Raw genomic sequence first — 16830 nt, forward strand, 5'->3', positions numbered from 1 at the left:
TTGGCCTTTGGCAGCCGCAGCGCCCCCGCATTTCCGTGTCACTTTGGGGGCTTTTTTTTTTTTTTTTCCCCTTGCCCGGAATTGTAAGCGACAGGGAAGATGAGGGCAGATGCCCGCACGGCTGCCGTGCCAGCGCGGGTCCCGCAGCTGGGCACGTGTCCGGCCTCCCCGGGCCCGGCCGTGCCGGTGCCGGTGCCGGTGCCGGTGGCGGGGCCGGGCACGGAGCGGGCGGGCGGGGATGGCGCCGGAGCCGCCTCCGTGCTCGGCACAGCGGGGCTCGTTCGCAGCGGCAGAGCTGACGCAGGAGCTGCTGGAAGGGGCTGCGAGGGGAGGGGGAGGAGGAGGAGGAGGAGGAGGAAGATCCCAACCTGCCTTTGCACCGTTGATCAACCGCGGCAAATCGGCTCCGGCTAATTTTGGCTGCGGCTGCCGGCGCTGGGCTGGGCTGGGCTGGGGGAGCAGGGGAGGCTTGGCCTCGGTTGTAGGTCTGGTGCTGGTGGGGGGCGAGGAGAAAGCAGAGGGATGGAAATGTCAAAGGGGCTGGAGGCGCTCTCCCGAAATCCCTACGTCAGCTCGGCTGGGAGCAGCGGGATTTGGGACACGCTGCGGAGCCGTGCCTGCGCTGGGCTGGGCTGGGCTGGGAGCCATCCTCTGCAGGGGGGGCTGCGGCAGCGCCGGCCCCGCGGGCTGGGGGCTCCGGCAGCCCCCGGGCCGTGTCCCGCCCCTGTCCCGCCCTGCCACGCTCCGGAGGATGGGCTCAGCCCGGCTCCTTTGATCCTGGGTTTTAGTCCCTGTACTGGGAGCTCTGGTCGTGGCCAAATCATCCCGGAGCTCGGTGGGAGCTGCTCCTGGGCTGAGCCCAGTGCCAGACCCTGCCAAAACCCCTCTAAAGGACATTTTTGGCATGGCAGGGGGACACTTGAGCCTCTCCTGGTGCTGGGCTCTGGCTCCCCCAGTGCCACTGTCCTTGTTGGGGTGCAGAAGGTCACCCTCAGCTTTGGGGATGCTCTCTGTGCATCCCAAGAGTGGATGCTGTCCTGGGACTGGGATGCTGTCCTAGGAGCACAGCAGTCAGCAGCTTTGGGAGTGGGGACACGTCCCCAGGGTCCCAGGCATGGGGGTCCTTGTCAGCTCCCAGGGAAACCAGCCCTAAAAGTGGAGTCCCAGCACCCTGAGGTCACCTCCCATCACCCCAAGGTCACATCCCAGCACGCTGAGGTCCCTGGATCTCAGCCCTGTGGCTGCTCTGCTGTCTGTCCCTGGCTGTTCCCATGGACTGGGATCAGCATTTGGAATCAGCTGTGCCTTCAGGGGACAGCCAGGGTTAGTGGGGGTGGAGTTGTGCTGCCAGACCCTCGGGAAGGGTGGAATTTCAAATTCTCAGAGGAAGAGCTGCTTCCCTCTCTGCTTGCTCTTCCTCAGGCTGGTCCAGACTCTGGGTCTGGGGCACCCAGACTGGGAGGTTTTGTGTCCTGTACTCATCCCAGTTCTCCCTCCCTGTGTGCTCCCAGTTCTGGGGGCAAGCAAAGCCCCGGGTGGAAAACTGGAGCCTTTGTTGGGCCCAGCTCTTGCAGTGAGGGAAAAAATCATCCCTGATAAATCTGGACAAGGGGGGGGCTGTGAGCTCTGTGCCCTGGGGCGGTGATGGGATGGGGGGACCGGGGTGGCCGGTGACACAGGGACATTCCAGAGCTGCCCTCCCTGCTCCCAGCCCGGGGGACGTGGGAAGCAGCAGCCAGAGCGTGCTGGCTCTGCAAGAAACAGCTGCAGAGCTTTAAAAAAATAATCCTTCCAATCCCCGTTATCAAAGGGCCTCTCGCAGGCAGGAGAAGCCACAATAAATATTGGATAAGGGAAGTGGCTGCAGCGGGCTGGGAACGTGGGGGGAGACAAAGCCCCGGCCCCGGGGCGGTGCTGAGTGCCCATTCTGTCACCGTGTCACCCCCCCTGTCACCCCCTGTGACCCTCCTGCCCTCCCTGTGGCGCCAGCAGGAGGGAACGGCTGCCCAGGGAGGGTGGGCACCTGGGTGTGCCCCTCGTGCCACCCTGCTCTGTCCTGCCTGGGACTGGCATCCCGTGGGAGCCCTGGCTCCAGGTGCCATGTCCTGCTGTGCCCCGTGTCCCATGTCCCTTCCCTTGTCCTCCAGCATCCCATATCCTACTGCATCCCATGTCCTGCAGGGACCCTTTGTAACTGGGTCAGGGCCCTGCAGGGACCCTGGAGGTCCCTCGTGGCTCCTGCTGCCACCCGGCTCTGTCCTGCCTGGGAGACACGGTGTCCCTGCTCCAGGTGCCGTGTCCTGCTGCGTCCTGTGTCCTACATCTGTGTCCTGCTGCATGTCCTGCTGCATCCTGTATCCTACATCCACGTCCTGCTACATCTGTGTCCTGCTACATCCCATGTCCTGCTGTGTCCCATGTCCTGTGTCCTGCTGCATCCATGTGCTGCTGCCTCCCGTGTCCTGTGTCCCGTGTCCTGCTGCATCTTATGCCCCGCTACATCCTATATCCTACATCCTGTATCCTGCTGCATCCCATATCCTGCTGCACCCATATTCTGCTGCATCCTGTATCCTGCTTCATCCTGTGTTTTGCTACATCCATGTGCTGCTTCATCCTGTGTCCTGCTGCATCCCATGTCCTAGATCCTGTATTCTGCTTCATCCCATGTCCTCCTGCATCCCATGTCCTGCTGCATCCCATGTCCTGCTGCATCTTGTGTCCTGCTACATCCATGTGCTGCTTCATCCTGTGTCCTGCTGCATCCCATGTCCTAGATCCTGTATTCTGCTTCATCCCATGTCCTCCTGCATCCCATGTCCTACATCCCATATCCTGCTGCATCCCATCTCCTGCTACATCCCATGTCCTGCTGCATCCCGTGTCCTGCTACATCCATGTGCTGCTGCCTCCCGTGTCCTGCACCCCCCGGCAGCCGGCTCACCCCGGTGCAGGGTGCCGTGAGTCGGTCCTGCCGGGGGCCGGAGGGCCGGGCCAGTCCCCGCAGCCGCTCCCGCGCGGATCCGGGCCGCGCCTCCGGGAGCCGCTGGCCGGCTGCTGCCTCCTGCCAGGGAACAAATGAGATGTGACCGCGGCTCCCGCGGCTCCCGCGGCTCCCGGGGAAGCATGTGCTGGATGTGTAATGGAGCGCGGGATCTGCCCCCGGAGCTGACCCGCAGCGGCCCTGGCTGCAGCAGCTCCGCTTCACATCCTGCTTTTCCCAAGTCTTGGGCGGCAGGAAGGAGAGAGGCCGCTCCCTCCTCGCCCCTGGATGCCCTGGAGCGTGAGATTGGATTACTCCACTTGGCAGGCACACGGCTTTGGGCTGCTCCTGCCGAGGAAGCATCCAGGAGCTGGGAGCCGGGAGAGGCCGGGATGTTCCCAGGGGCTTTGCTGTGCCCTGGCGATCCGTGGTGTCTGCTCGGATCAGAATTCCTTAAATCCTGCTCTCCCTCTGGCCCAGCACGCTGGGAGGGGCGGGTGTGACTGCCGGGCAAAGAGGGCTGGAGTGGGCTCAGCTCCTGCCTCCCCCCGTGGCTCCAGGGATGTGTGGGATTGGGATCCTGCTGGATAAGGAGCAGTGGGAGCCTTTTGGACTGGGGGCACTGGGCTGTGCTGGGAGCAGGCAGGGGAAGGTTCCTGTCCTGCCACTGGAATATCCAGCAGCTCTACTCAGCTGGGCTGGAGAACTGGGAATGTTAAACCCCTGTGTCCTGAGCCCAGTGGGATCCTCCTGCCCCTCTGCCTGGAGCCAGGCTGGGAATGCTGGAAGTGTCCAGCCTGGGGAAGGAGATTGTTCAGGGAGAGCTCAGAGCCCCTGGCAGGGCCTGGAGGGGCTCCAGGAGAGCTGCAGAGGGACTGGGGACAAGGATGGAGGGACAGGACCCAGGGAATGGCTCCCAGTGCCAGAGGGCAGGCACGGATAGGATCTTGGGAATTAGAAATTCCTGCCTGGGTTGGAACTGCCAGAGCAGCTGGGGCTGCCCCTGCATCCCTGGAGTGTCCCAGGCCAGGCTGGACACTGGGGCTGGAGCAGGCTGGGACAGTGGGAGGTGTCCCTGCCATGGCAGGGGTGGCACTGGAGGGGCTCTGGGGTCCCTTCCCACCCAAACCATTCCAGGATTCCCTGACTTTATGATCCCGATTAGTTTGCTCCCACCACGGGCTGTCCTTGCTCTCTCCTCCCCAAGCATCATCCCTTGTCCAGTGTCCAGCTGCTGCTCCTGCCCCTCTGGAATTGCCTCTGGAATGAAACCCAGGGGGCTGAGCCCTGGCACAGGACACAGACGGCTGGCAGTGCCCTGGTGTGCCACATGTCACCGTGCCAGGAGCCACACTCCCCTGCTGACAGCCAGGATGGGGCTGGGGCTGCTCGCTGTGCTGGGGGTGGCAGTCAGGGTGGCAGAGCCGGTGTCACGGTGGCACCTGGCCCTTGGTGTGCCTAGCTGGCCGCTGTCCCCACGCTCAGCTCTGTCTCTGTCCCCAGGTGATGCAGGTGCTCAACGCCGACGCCATCGTGGTGAAGCTCAACTCCGGGGACCACAAAACCATTCACCTGTCCAGCATCCGGCCACCGCGGCTCGAGGGGGACAGCGCCCAGGTGACACCGCGGGGACAGCGCCCGGGGAGGGGACAGCGCCTGGGGAGGGGACAGCGCCCGGGGAGGGGACAGCGCCTGGGGACAGCGCGGGGACAGCGCCCGGGGAGGGGACAGCGCCTGGGGACAGCGCGGGGACAGCGCCCGGGGAGGGGACAGCGCCTGGGGACAGCGCGGGGACAGCGCCCGGGGAGGGGACAGCGCCTGGGGACAGCGCGGGGACAGCGCCCGGGGAGGGGACAGCGCCTGGGGACAGCGCGGGGACAGCACCCGGGGAGGGGACAGCGCCTGGGGACAGCGCCTGGGGAGGGGACAGCGTGGGGACAGCGCCCAGGGAGGGGACAGCACCCGGGGAGGGGACAGCGCCTGGGGACACTGCAGGGACAGGGCCCAGGGAGGGGACAGCGCCTGGGGACACTGCAGGACAGCGCCCAGGGAGGGGACAGCGCCTGGGGACACTGCGGGACAGGGAGGGGATGGGAGGAGGATGGGAAGGGGTCAGGCAGAGGACCAGGGTTGGCTCTGCGTGGAGCCCCCTCCCGTGGGGCTCCTGCTCCCTCTGGGATGCCCATGCCCCCTTTCCCTTCCTGCGGGAGCCCATCCCATGGGATGCAGGAGGCCTGGGAAGGGCTGGAGCGTGCACTGATGGCTGCAGGGTGACAGCTCCGTCCCTCTTCTCCTGCCTCAGTTTCCCCCGTGTTCCGTGGGTGCTCCCGGCGGGGGTGTGGGATGTTCCTTAGGGATATCTGTGCCTGTGGCCTCACGCCCTCGTGTCCCCATCCGTGGGGCAGGCACGGCAGGCTGCACAGCTGCTCCTGAGTGGGTGAATCCTCGGTTTTCCTTCCCCTGGGCCGCGGGGCTGGCTGGGCTCTGGGGGCTCTCCCCTGCCCAGAGGAGCAGCTGCTGTGTCCTGGGCTCCGAGGGACGCCGGGGCCGGCTCGTGACCGGCAGCTCGGGATCGAGGGGTTCCTGGCAGGCTCTGGAACGTTGGGAAGGGCTGGAAGAGGCCACGTTGTTCCCGCACAGCTTGGTCCCTGCTCTCTGTGTTTGAGGCTCTCTCAGGCTGGCGCTGCTGGAGCCGGATCTGAGTGCACGGCAGGGACATGAAAGCTCCGGGATGAGCCAGGATTGGGCACAGGGAGCGCCCTTGGCCCTGCTCAGAGCTCTGGGGCTGTGCAGGAGTGGGGATGAGGGATCAGTCCCTGTGTCACACACAGAGCATCCCTGACTGTGCTCAGAGCTGTGCCAGGAGTGGGGGTCAGTCCCTGTGTCACACACAGAGTGTCCCTGACTGTGCCCAGAGCTGTGCCAGGAGTGGGGGTCAGTCCCTGTGTCACACAGAGTGTCCCTGACTGTGCCCAGAGCTGTGCCAGGGTGAGGGATCAGTCCCTGTGTCAGTCTCCTTCACCCCTCACAGCCCCAGAGCTGTTGCAGGAGTTGGAATGAGGGATTGATTCCTGTGTCACACAGAGGCTCCTTGACCCTGCTTGCAGCTTTGGAGCTGTTCCAGAAACTGGAATGAGGGATTGATCCCTCTTCACAGAGTCTCCATCCCACTTGGAGCTCTGGAGCTGCTCTGGGAGCCAGGATGTGGCTCTGATCCCCGTGTCCCTTTCTGGGACAGCGCTGTGGGTGCAGGAGCTGGGCGCTCCCTGCTGTCTCTCGGTGATGCCAGTCAGCTCCTCAGGGCAGGGATTTATCCCCATGTTGCTGCTGTTCCCTCTGTCACTCCGTTCCCTCCATGGCCAATGTGCTCAGAGCTGTGGGATCACGGAGCTCCTGAGACCCTCAGAGCGCCTGCCTTGTTCCTGGCACATCCCTCCTCCTCCTCCTCCTCCTCCAGCGCCTCTGGAGATGCTGGGAAGGCTCCTGGGAAGGCTCCTGCCCGTGCACATGAGGGGGGCCGAGCCAGGATTGCTCCAAACCCACCTTTTCCAGGCTGTTTTCCATCCTGGAGCACCACGGCCGTGCCGGCGGGCGACGGCTCCCGAGGTGACCCCGCGTTGCTGTGGGAACGGGAATTTGGAAATTCCTGCCTCCCCGCACGCCGCCTTGTTCTGGCCACACGGAATTATGGATACCTTCCCAGATCCCCTCTTCCCGCTGCTCCTCTGGCATGGGCTCGGCGGGGCCGGGAGCAGCGGGATCCCCTCCGGAGCGGCCGCGGTCTCCAAGGAGACTGCGGGAAGGCAGGGGAAGGGCAGCGGCCCGCCCGCCGCGCCGCCGGGTGGATCCGCGGCAAATCCTCCGGGACCGGCCCCGGAACCGCGCCGCGCTCCGCTCCTCCCGCATCCCGGGAGCGCCCGGGGGGCCTGAGTCCGGGCTGTCCCTGTGCATCCCAGCACCCCGAGGTCACCTCCCGGCACCCCAGGGTCACATCCCGGCACCCTGAGGTCACCTCTCATCACCCCAGGGTCACATCCCGGCACCCCAGGGTCACATCCTGGCACCCCAGTGTCACATCCCAGCACCCCGAGATCTCTGGATCTCAGCCCTGTGGCTGCTCTGTGTCTGTCCCTGGCTGTTCCCATGGACTGGGATCAGCATTTGGAATCAGCTGTGCCTTCAGGGCACATCCAGGGTTAGTGGGGGTGGAGTTGTGCTGCCAGACCCCCAGGAAATGTGGAATTTTCAGTCCTCAGAGGAAGAGCTGCTTCCTTCCACCTCCTCTGCTTCCTCCTCCTCCTCCTCGGGCTGGTCCGGGCTCCAGTCTGCGTCAGCCCTGCCCGGGGCACCCAGACTGGGAGGTTTTGTGTCCCGTGCTGGTCCCAGTTCTGCCCCACCGGGGTCTCCCCGAGGTCCCTCTGGCCTGGGATGCTCCTGTTCAATCCAATTATTTCTCCCTGGGTTTCATCCTTCCGTAGCTCTGTCATGTTTCCGTCCCTGGTGCTGTCATTAATTACCTGGCAGTGCAATTAATGATGGCTTTGCTCCTCCCTTCCACACCAGCAGTTAAAATTGTGGAAAAAACATCCAAGAATTCAGCAAGGGACCAAACCCACCCTCGCTGGGTCTCAGGTTTGGGACCCCCATCCCAGCTGCCATTCCAGAGGTGGATCTGGAGCTCAGGGAGTGTGGACACATCTGTTTATGGATCAAATACCAGCATGGACATCTCTCCGTGGGCACATCCGTGGAATGTGTCAGGATTTACAGAAAATCCACCGGAATATTTATAACATCTGAGCATTTATTGAAAATCCACCAGTGGAGGGGGTCGGGCTGTGCTCCAGGGAACAGGGACAGGAGGAGAGGGAACGGCCTCAGGCTGGGCCAGGGGAGCTCAGGGTGGAATCAGCAGGAATTTCCCCATGGAAAGGGGGGTCAGGCCTTGGCAGGGGAAATTTGGAATCCCCATCCCTGGTGGTGTCCAAGGAATGCCTGGATGTGGCGCTCAGGGCTGGGGACAAGGTGAAGATTGGGCACAAATTGGACTCTGTGACCTTGGAGGGCTTTCCCAGCCTCAGCAGTCCTGGGATCCGTATAAATTCTAGGAACATGCAAACCTTTATTTAATATGAAATACAAAATGTACACAATACAATTCTGGGCTGATTCCAGGCTCCCCTGGAAGGCTTTTCCCCCCAGTGCCCCTCTGAGGGCTCTTCCCAGCCTCTCCTCCCCGCCGGAGCAGGAGCGCTGGGATATGGCAGCTCCGTCGGGAATCCCATCCCGACCTGCCGAGCGCTAATTGCTGCTCCCACGGCTCGGGATGGAGGAGATGGGAAGTGACAGACGGAAAACGGAGTGTGATGGGATCCTGCAGCCTTTCATCTCCAGCCTTTCATCTCCCAGTGCTGGATGAATCCCGGGAGCAGCGGCCGGGAACGTCCCCAGCTCTGTCCAGGAACGTCACGGATCGGGATGGGGATGGATCTCCTGCTGCTCCGGGTGCTGCGCTGCCACCGTGGGGTGGGGGAACAGCTCACCTGGAAAACCTCACCTGGATGGGTGGAATCTGCATCGAGATAGCTGGAAACTCACTGGAAGGGCTGGAAGATCTCACTGGAATGGCTGGAAACTCGTTGGGATAACTGAAATTTCTCTCTGGGAGGACTGGAATGTCTCCATGGGATGGATGGAATCTCCCTGGAAAGGTTTAAGCTCTCTCTGGGATGGCTGGAATCTCCTTGGGAAGGTTGGAAGCTCTCCCTGGGATGGAGCCCCCGTCTGAGGCTGCGAACATGGGATGCTCCAGTCCCTGGGATGCTCCAGGTGCCTGTGGATGCAGGGAAGCTGTTCCTGAGGTGCACCCAGCGCTCAGCCCCTGGACCCTGCGGTGGGGTTTGGGATCCATGCATTTTGGGGATGGATCCTTCCTGTTCCCTGGAGCAGTTGGCTGGCCTTGGATCCATCCAGAGGCGGAGCTGAGCCGTGTCTGGCAGTTCCGTGGGATGGAAGGAAGAGCCAATTCCTGGGAAGAGCGAGCGGGGCTCAGACCTGCTGGATCCAGCTGTGGTGATTGTGCCTCAGAGCTTCCCTGGATGTTGGTGCCACCACCGTTCCCAGAGTTTGGGACATTTCCATTCCCTTTTCCAATCACAGCTCGTTCCCTTGGACAGCCACATTCCAGGCCCCGTCAGCCGCCCTGGCGGAATTTTCTGGATTGCGGCAGTTGCAGCACAAATCTGCTCCAATCCCCAATTTATCTAAATTGATCTCTTAATTGGGAATTCTCTGGAGGAGGGGGAGTCGAGCACATGGATCCTGATTCAACGGGAGGAGCGGGGAGCAGGCAGCCTGCTGGGGGTGGGCTGGCAGCGGGGAAGCTGGAACCAGGACAGTGCCCCTGGCCGGAGCAGGGACCTGGAGGCTGCCAGGACTCCGGGGTTTGGGAGCTTTTGGGAGCCCTGGAAGTGGGATTGGGAGCAGAGATATCCCAGCTCCTTTCCCGGCTGCTCCAGGACTCCCTGGTCCCACCTGCACAGCCGAGATCAGGCTGGCACTGCAGGTGTGGGATTTCTCCAGGGATTGTCGGGATGGCCCTGGGACTCCTCCAGACGTCTTTTCCAGGGATGCAAAGCTGAGGCTCTCTGGTTTTCCATGTTTCCCCTGGATGGCAGCTCATTCCTGTCCCTCTGCCCCTCACCAGTGCAGGGCAGGGGTCCAGGGCCCCTCTGGTCAGGATTTGGGATGGGGGATCCTGGTGCCCTGCCTGCTCTGGAGCAACGGGAGCCTCCCAGAGCTGCCACAGCCCTGGTAGGGAAAAGCTGGCAGCACAGGAAAGCTGGAAATGGCTTCAGAAAGAGGGAGAACAGATGGATTTGGGATTGGATATTTTTTTCCCAGCTCTCAGAGGAGCTTCATGCAGGTTCCTTGGCTTTCTGCTGTGATTCCAAAGGCCTGGATCATCCAGGCCCTGCTCCCGCGGGACCCTCCCAGCCAGGGATCTGCATCCCGGCTGGAATGTGGGACATTCCAGGGTGCTCCCAGGGCGGTGCCAGCTGGGATTCCCGTGGCTGTGTCCGGCTCTCTGGGCACTCTGTGTCCTGCAGATCCCAGTGACTCTGGGGCTCTGGGGCTCCAGTTGCTCTCGGAGGTGCCAGGGTTTGACTCCTGGATTCAGGATTTTTGTGTGCTGGGAATGTTGAGGCCGCTCTGTGTCCCTCGTTCCCTTGGGAGGGGTGGTGGATGTGGCTGCTCATCCTGCCACATTCCAGCAGATTTCAGGGAGTGTTTTACCCACCCCGGTCAAAGCGCTCTGCTCCTTTCCCTGTGCCTCGCTGGTTCCTGGGATATTTCTGTGGGATTGGAAGAGCTCTGTGCCAGCGACCTGCCTGGAGCTGTGCCAGCCCTGCCGGAGGCAGGAAGGGCAGAGAATGACCTTGGGGCCAAGGGCAGCCTGGCCCGGCCCCTGGAGCTCGGCTTTTGAGGCTGTTCCAGTTGGATTTATAACCCTGCGGGAGGACTGGGAAAGGAGCTGGGAAAGATCCCATCCCACCCATTTTTAGCAATCCCAGCTGCTCCATCCCTGGAAAAGAGCTGCTGCTCCCGGCTCTGAGCCGCCCTGGGTACCCATGGAGAGCCTGGGGCCCGGTCCCGCTCGGTGGGTGCCGCTCGACAGATGGTCTGCAGGTGTCTGCCGGGAGCTTTTCCAGGGAGCAGCCAGCTGGATTTTGGGAAGAGGGCGGCTGCACGGCTTGGCAGCGCCTTGCCGGGAGCTGGGAACGTTCCTGGGCCCTGCAGAGGCTGCGCTGGCACCCTCGGGAGCGCGGGCGATGCCACAGCCCTGCCAGGCGAGGGCTGGGAGGAGGGGCTGGCACAGGGAGCGATTTCCAGGCAGGAATGGCTGGGTGGGCACTGCCAAACCCTCTGCAGGGATGGAGGCGGCGGCACAAATCCCCGGGGCTGCGAGGCTGGGGCTGCCCCTGGATCCTAGGCAGTGCCCAAGGCCAGGCTGGACACTGGGGCTGGAGCAGCCTGGGACAGTGGGAGGTGTCCCTGCCATGGCAGGGGTGGCACTGGGTGGACCCTAAGACCCCTTCCCACCCACAGCATTCCGTGATCCTTCTGGTTACGAGCCTGGAGGAACCGGGGATCCCCAGCTCGGCTGAGCCCCAACCCTCCCGTGTCCCTGCTTTGTTGTCCTTGACCCTGTGGGTGCCGTGAGGGCAGTCCCGGGAGCCGTTCCCGGGGATGGATCCTTGACCCTGTGGGTGCCGTGAGGGCAGTCCCGGGAGCCATTCCCGAGGGATGGATCCTTGTCCCTGTGGGTGCCGTGAGGACAGTCCCGGGAGCCATTCCCGGGGATGGATCCTTGTCCCTGTGGGTGCCGTGAGGGCAGTCCCGGGAGCCGATCCCGGGGATGGATCCTTGACCCTGTGGGTGCCGTGAGGGCAGTCCCGGGAGCCATTCCCGAGGGATGGATCCTTGTCCCTGTGGGTGCCGTGAGGGCAGTCCCGGGAGCCATTCCCGAGGGATGGATCCTTGTCCCTGTGGGTGCCGTGAGGACAGTCCCGGGAGCCATTCCCGGGGATGGATCCTTGTCCCTGTGGGTGCCGTGAGGGCAGTCCCGGGAGCCGATCCCGGGGATGGATCCTTGACCCTGTGGGTGCCGTGAGGGCAGTCCCGGGAGCCATTCCCGAGGGATGGATCCTTGTCCCTGTGGGTGCCGTGAGGGCAGTCCCGGGAGCCGATCCCGGGGATGGATCCTTGTCCCTGTGGGTGCCGTGAGGGCAGTCCCGGGAGCCGATCCCGGGGATGGATCCTTGTCCCTGTGGGTGCCGTGAGGGCAGTCCCGGGAGCCATTCCCGAGGGATGAATCCTTGTCCCTGTGGGTGCCGTGAGGGCAGTCCCGGGAGCCGTTCCCGGGGATGGATCCTTGTCCCTGTGGGTGCCGTGAGGGCAGTCCCGGGAGCCGATCCCGGGGATGGATCCTTGTCCCTGTGGGTGCCGTGAGGGCAGTCCCGGGAGCCATTCCCGGGGATGGATCCTTGTCCCTGTGGGTGCCGTGAGGGCAGTCCCGGGAGCCGTTCCCGGGGATGCGGGGTTGAATCCGGGGCCGCGGCCCCGCTGGGAATGCCGGGCGGGATGCACGCGGAGCAGGTCGCGGCTGCGATTTGTGGCGCAGGGTTTGTACTACACAAATTGCTCCGCACTCAACGAGCATGAAAGATTAACGAGGAACAAAGCCATGAACTCATCCGGGCCCGCTCCCGCTAAATTACAGCTACAGGGATCATGGCAGCTCATCCGCGGTTGTGTAACCGAACTGATTTGCCGGCGTGGCCGGTGCGGAGCCGCCGCGGCTCCGAGTGCTCCGCACGCGACTTTAATGGATTCTAAATATTGGCAGAGCCGAGGAGAGGAGGCGCGGGGGCACCGGAGTTCCCGGATCAATATTTAATGGGAGCTGCAGTTGCTTCCAGGGAGAAGACGAGTGCAGTCAGCATGTTCTGGGAACCTGGAATGTGCCCTCCGGGCAGCAAGTGCTGCGCCGGGAAAACTGATTCGCTCGCATCTGCGGCTGCCGAGCCTCCTGCCGCTCCCCAAGTCATTCCTGCCTGGAAAGGCAGCCCTTGGTGTTTAACCCGCGCCTCTGGATTGCGGCACGGCGGCTCCCGGCAGCGCTGGGTGTTAAATTCCTGCTGGGGGGGTCCGGGGGAGGGCTCAGCTTTGCCTCGGAGCGATTTCCATGCCCGGCCGCTAGCAAACGTCCAAAGGCGCGGAGCCGGCTCCCGGGGGAGCTGCCAGCGCCAGGTACAAGGCCTGCTCCGGGTTGGATTCATTTGCGAGCTGGCACGGTTGGGTTCCTGTATGGATTACAGCTGCTGGCATCCCAGGAAATTGCTCATGGCTCAGAGAGCAGCAGCTCGGCAGCGAAACGGGAGCAGACTCCAGCCCGGAGCGCTGGAGCGGCAGCAGCGGCAGCAGGAGCCGGGCTGGTGCTGGAGCAGCCGGCCAGCCCCGCAGCCGGCCGGGGAGCTGGGCAGGAGCTTGCCAGCAATTACGGAGCAGCTTTCGCATGAGGCAGCAGCTCCGGGAGGCCCCGGGGCCGCGCTGCTCCGAGCAGGCCCCGCTCAGCCCATCTGCTGCCGCGGAAACCTGGATCTGCCGCGTGGCAGGAATAATCCCCGGAGAGCGGGCTGCGCCGAGATCCTTCCCCAGCCGCTTCCCGCTAAGTGCTGCAATTCCTCTGTTGTAATTCCTGCCTGGTGTTGTGACACCGATGCTTGGAGGGAGATCCAGGCACCTGCCAGCTCGCATTCCCGGGGATGCTGCTCCAGCCTCGCGCGCTCCGGGAGCCGCTCCAGAGGTTTGGTCCGTGCCCAGCCCCGGCTGTTTGTCGCTCGGCTGGATGAGCGTGAAAACGCTGCTGGGAGAGAGGAGCTTTGACCTTCTGAGCTCCTCGGGAGCTGCTGGAATTCCTCAGCACATGGAAAATTGCGCTGAATTGGAGCAGCGCCTCGGTCCTGGCACAGAGCTGAGCTCTGCAATTAATGCTCCGGCCCTTGTGCCTCGGGAATCGATCCCTGATTTTAGCGTGGGATGAGCCTCTGCACTGGCTGCCTTCCCATCTCCCGGCTCCGGAGCCTCTGCCCCGGGTGGGAAGCAGGCACGGCTCCGGCATGGCCCCGGATCCTGCCCGGTCACCTGCGGGGGTGGCCGAGGGGACCCCGGGGACAGAGCTGGGCCACGCGGTGCCGTCACCCAGTGGGGCAGGGAGGGGACAGGAGCAGCTCCATCCGCACAGGGCGGGACGGGGAAGCTCCGGCCCCGAGGCCTGGCCCAGGCTCACATCCCACCCCCCAATTCCCAGCTCGGGGTGCTCACAGGGGGTCCCAGCGGGGCCAGGGCTCCGTGTTTATCCCAGGGCACCCATCCCTCTGTGCTCAGGAGCGGGAGCTGGGAGCCTCCCCAGCACTGGGGGGTTGGAGCCGTGGGAGCAGTGGGAACACCCCCATTCCTGCACCTCTGCCGGCGCCGCTCCCAGAATCGGGAATCATGAATATTCCCCCTCCATTAGCACCGGCTGCATTCAGTGCCAGACATTTGGAGACGTGACGGATGGATGGGATGGAGGGGGGATGGATTGGGAACGTCCCTCACTGCCACTGCAGCCCCCCCAGCCCCTTCCCCCAGCTCCAGTTCCTGGACTCTGGTGGCAGCGACCATCCTTGGTGACACTGGCAGCACCTCAGAACCTCCCAAAATTCCCAGTGCAAGTAGCAAGGCTGTGAGGACCTTGGAAAGGACTGTCCATGGAGGAGCTGCTCTGGATCTGCAGGGCTTGGTGGTGAGGAAGGGCTGGGCCCCTGCTGGCACGGGGGTGGCACGGACTGGCACAGCCCCAGTGTCACCGTGGGTGTGCTGGTGGTGACCTGGGCTGTGCCAGGGACTGGGCCTGGACCATGGATCCTGCCTATGCCATAGATAATGGATCCATCCTGCCTATGCCATAGATAATGGATCCATCCTGCTTGTGCCAGGGATCCTGCCTGTGCCAGGGATCCTGTCTGTGCCATGGATAATGGATCCATCCTGCCTGTGCCAGGGATAATGGATCTATCCTGCCTGTGCTGTGGATAATGGATCCATCCTGCCTGTGCGGGGATCCTGCCTGTGCCATGGATAATGGATCCATCCTGCCTGTGCCAGGGATCCTGTCTGTGCCCTGGATAATGGATCCATCCTGCCTGTGCCAGGGATCCTGTCTGTGCCATGGATAATGGATCCATCCTGCCTGTGCCAGGGATCCTGCCTGTGCCAGGGATCCTGTCTGTGCCATGGATAATGGATCCATCCTGCCTGTGCCAGGGATCCTGTCTGTGCCATGGATAATGGATCCATCCTGCCTGTGCCAGGGATCCTGTCTGTGCCATGGATAATGGATCCATCCTGCCTGTGCCAGGGGTCCTGTCTGTGCCATGGATAATGGATCCATCCTGCCTGTGCCAGGGTCCCTGTCTGTGCCATGGATACTGGATCCATCCTGCCTGTGCCATGGATACTGGATCCATCCTGCCTGTGCTGGGGCTGACAGATCCATCCTGCCTTTTCCCCAGACCCGCTGGCACAGTGCAGCCCCCTGGGGTTGGTGAGGGGGTCTTAGAGTGCCCTGTGAGCAGGGCAGGGGTGACAGCGACAGTGACACTGACGGTGACAGCTCGGGGTGTCCTCTGTCCCAGGCCCCGCAGAGGGGAGGCAGCTCCATCCTTCAAAGCTCTTCCCTCGCTCCCGGCCCCGCTGTCCTACTTTTCTCCAGCTGCTTTTCCTCCTTCCCTCTGTCACGTGCGGGTGGGCTTGGAGCGCTCCGGTGCAGCTCCGGCTCTGAGCTGGGACCTGAGCTGGGATCTGAGCTGGGATCCGAGCTGGGATCCGAGCTGGGACCTGAGCTGGGATCTGAGCTGGGATCCGAGCTGGGCTCTGAGCTGGGATCCGAGCTGGGACCTGAGCTGGGATCTGAGCTGGGATCCGAGCTGGGACCTGAGCTGGGATCTGAGCTGGGATCTGAGCTGGGATCCGAGCTGGGACCTGAGCTGGGATCCGAGCTGGGATCCGAGCTGGGATCCGAGCTGGGATCTGAGCTGGGATCTGAGCTGGGATCTGAGCTGGGATCTGAGCTGGGCTCTGAGCTGGGATCCGAGCTGGGCTCTGAGCTGGGCTCTGGGCTGGGATCTGAGCTGGGCTCTGAGCTGGGACCTGAGCTGGGATCTGAGCTGGGCTCTGAGCTGGGCTCTGAGCTGGGACCTGAGCTGGGATCTGAGCTGGGCTCTGAGCTGGGCTCTGAGCTGGGACCTGAGCTGGGATCTGAGCTGGGATCTGAGCTGGGACCTGAGCTGGGCTCTGAGCTGGGATCTGAGCTGGGACCTGAGCTGGGATCTGAGCTGGGCTCTGAGCTGGGATCTGAGCTGGGCTCTGAGCTGGGCTCTGAGCTGGGATCTGAGCTGGGACCCGAGCTGGGATCTGAGCTGGGCTCTGAGCTGGGATCTGAGCTTGGATTGGAGCTGGGCTCTGAGCTGGGATCTGAGCTGGGATCTGAGCTGGGATCTGAACTGGGATCTGAGCTGGGATCTGAGCTGGGATCTGAGCTGGGCTCTGAGCTGGGATCTGAGCTGGGATCTGAGCTGGGCTCTGAGCTGGGACCTGAGCTGGGCTCTGAGCTGGGATCTGAGCTGGGATCTGAGCTGGGATCTGAGCTGGGCTCTGAGCTGGGCTCTGAGCTGGGACCTGAGCTGGGATCCGAGCTGGGATCTGAGCTGGGATTTGAGCTGGGATCTGAGCTGGGATCTGAGCTGGGATCTGAGCTGGGCTCTGAGCTGGGATTCGAGCTGGGATCTGAGCTGGGATCTGAGCTGGGCTCTGAGCAGGGATCCGAGCTGGGATCCGAGCTGCTCCCGCATTCCAGCACTCCCCAGTCCTGCCCTGACCCCGCTCAGGGTCCCGGTGCCCGCGGGGCCGTGTGGGAGGATCCACAGCAATGAATCCCGCCGGGAGCAGGGACAAAAGGGGCCGGGAGTGAGTCCCCTCCCACGCGACCCCGAATCCAGGGCAGGGAGGGCTCGAAGGGACAGCCCCGCTGTGCATCCCTCAGGGTCTGCAGTTCTCCTCTGAAATCCGGGATAACAACGGGGACAGTGTGGAGGCTCCTCCCGGAGCCCTGAAATGGCCGTGCCTGGCAGCAGCTGCTGCCTCTGTCCTCATCCCTGTCCCCATTCCCGTCCCCCCGGTGACGGTTTTAGGAAGCAGAGGCATCTCCCGGTGTCACGGTGTCCCACAGCCAGGCCCTGGGT

The 16830-nt window shown here is 63.4% G+C and overlaps 1 protein-coding gene across 1 annotated transcript in view; it reads left to right on the plus strand.

The window, feature by feature from the left end:
- The window catches only part of SND1 (staphylococcal nuclease and tudor domain containing 1), an 80190-nt gene that overhangs the window by 16853 nt on the left and 46507 nt on the right, over positions 1 to 16830 (plus strand). Inside the window, exon 10 of the mRNA XM_059847681.1 lies at positions 4487 to 4600. Within this exon, the coding sequence (XP_059703664.1) occupies positions 4487 to 4600 (114 nt within the window). The remainder of the gene's footprint in view (positions 1 to 4486; positions 4601 to 16830) is intronic.

Source organism: Haemorhous mexicanus, chromosome 5 (assembly GCF_027477595.1).
Source record: "Haemorhous mexicanus isolate bHaeMex1 chromosome 5, bHaeMex1.pri, whole genome shotgun sequence".
Taxonomy (NCBI): Eukaryota; Metazoa; Chordata; class Aves; order Passeriformes; family Fringillidae; genus Haemorhous; species Haemorhous mexicanus.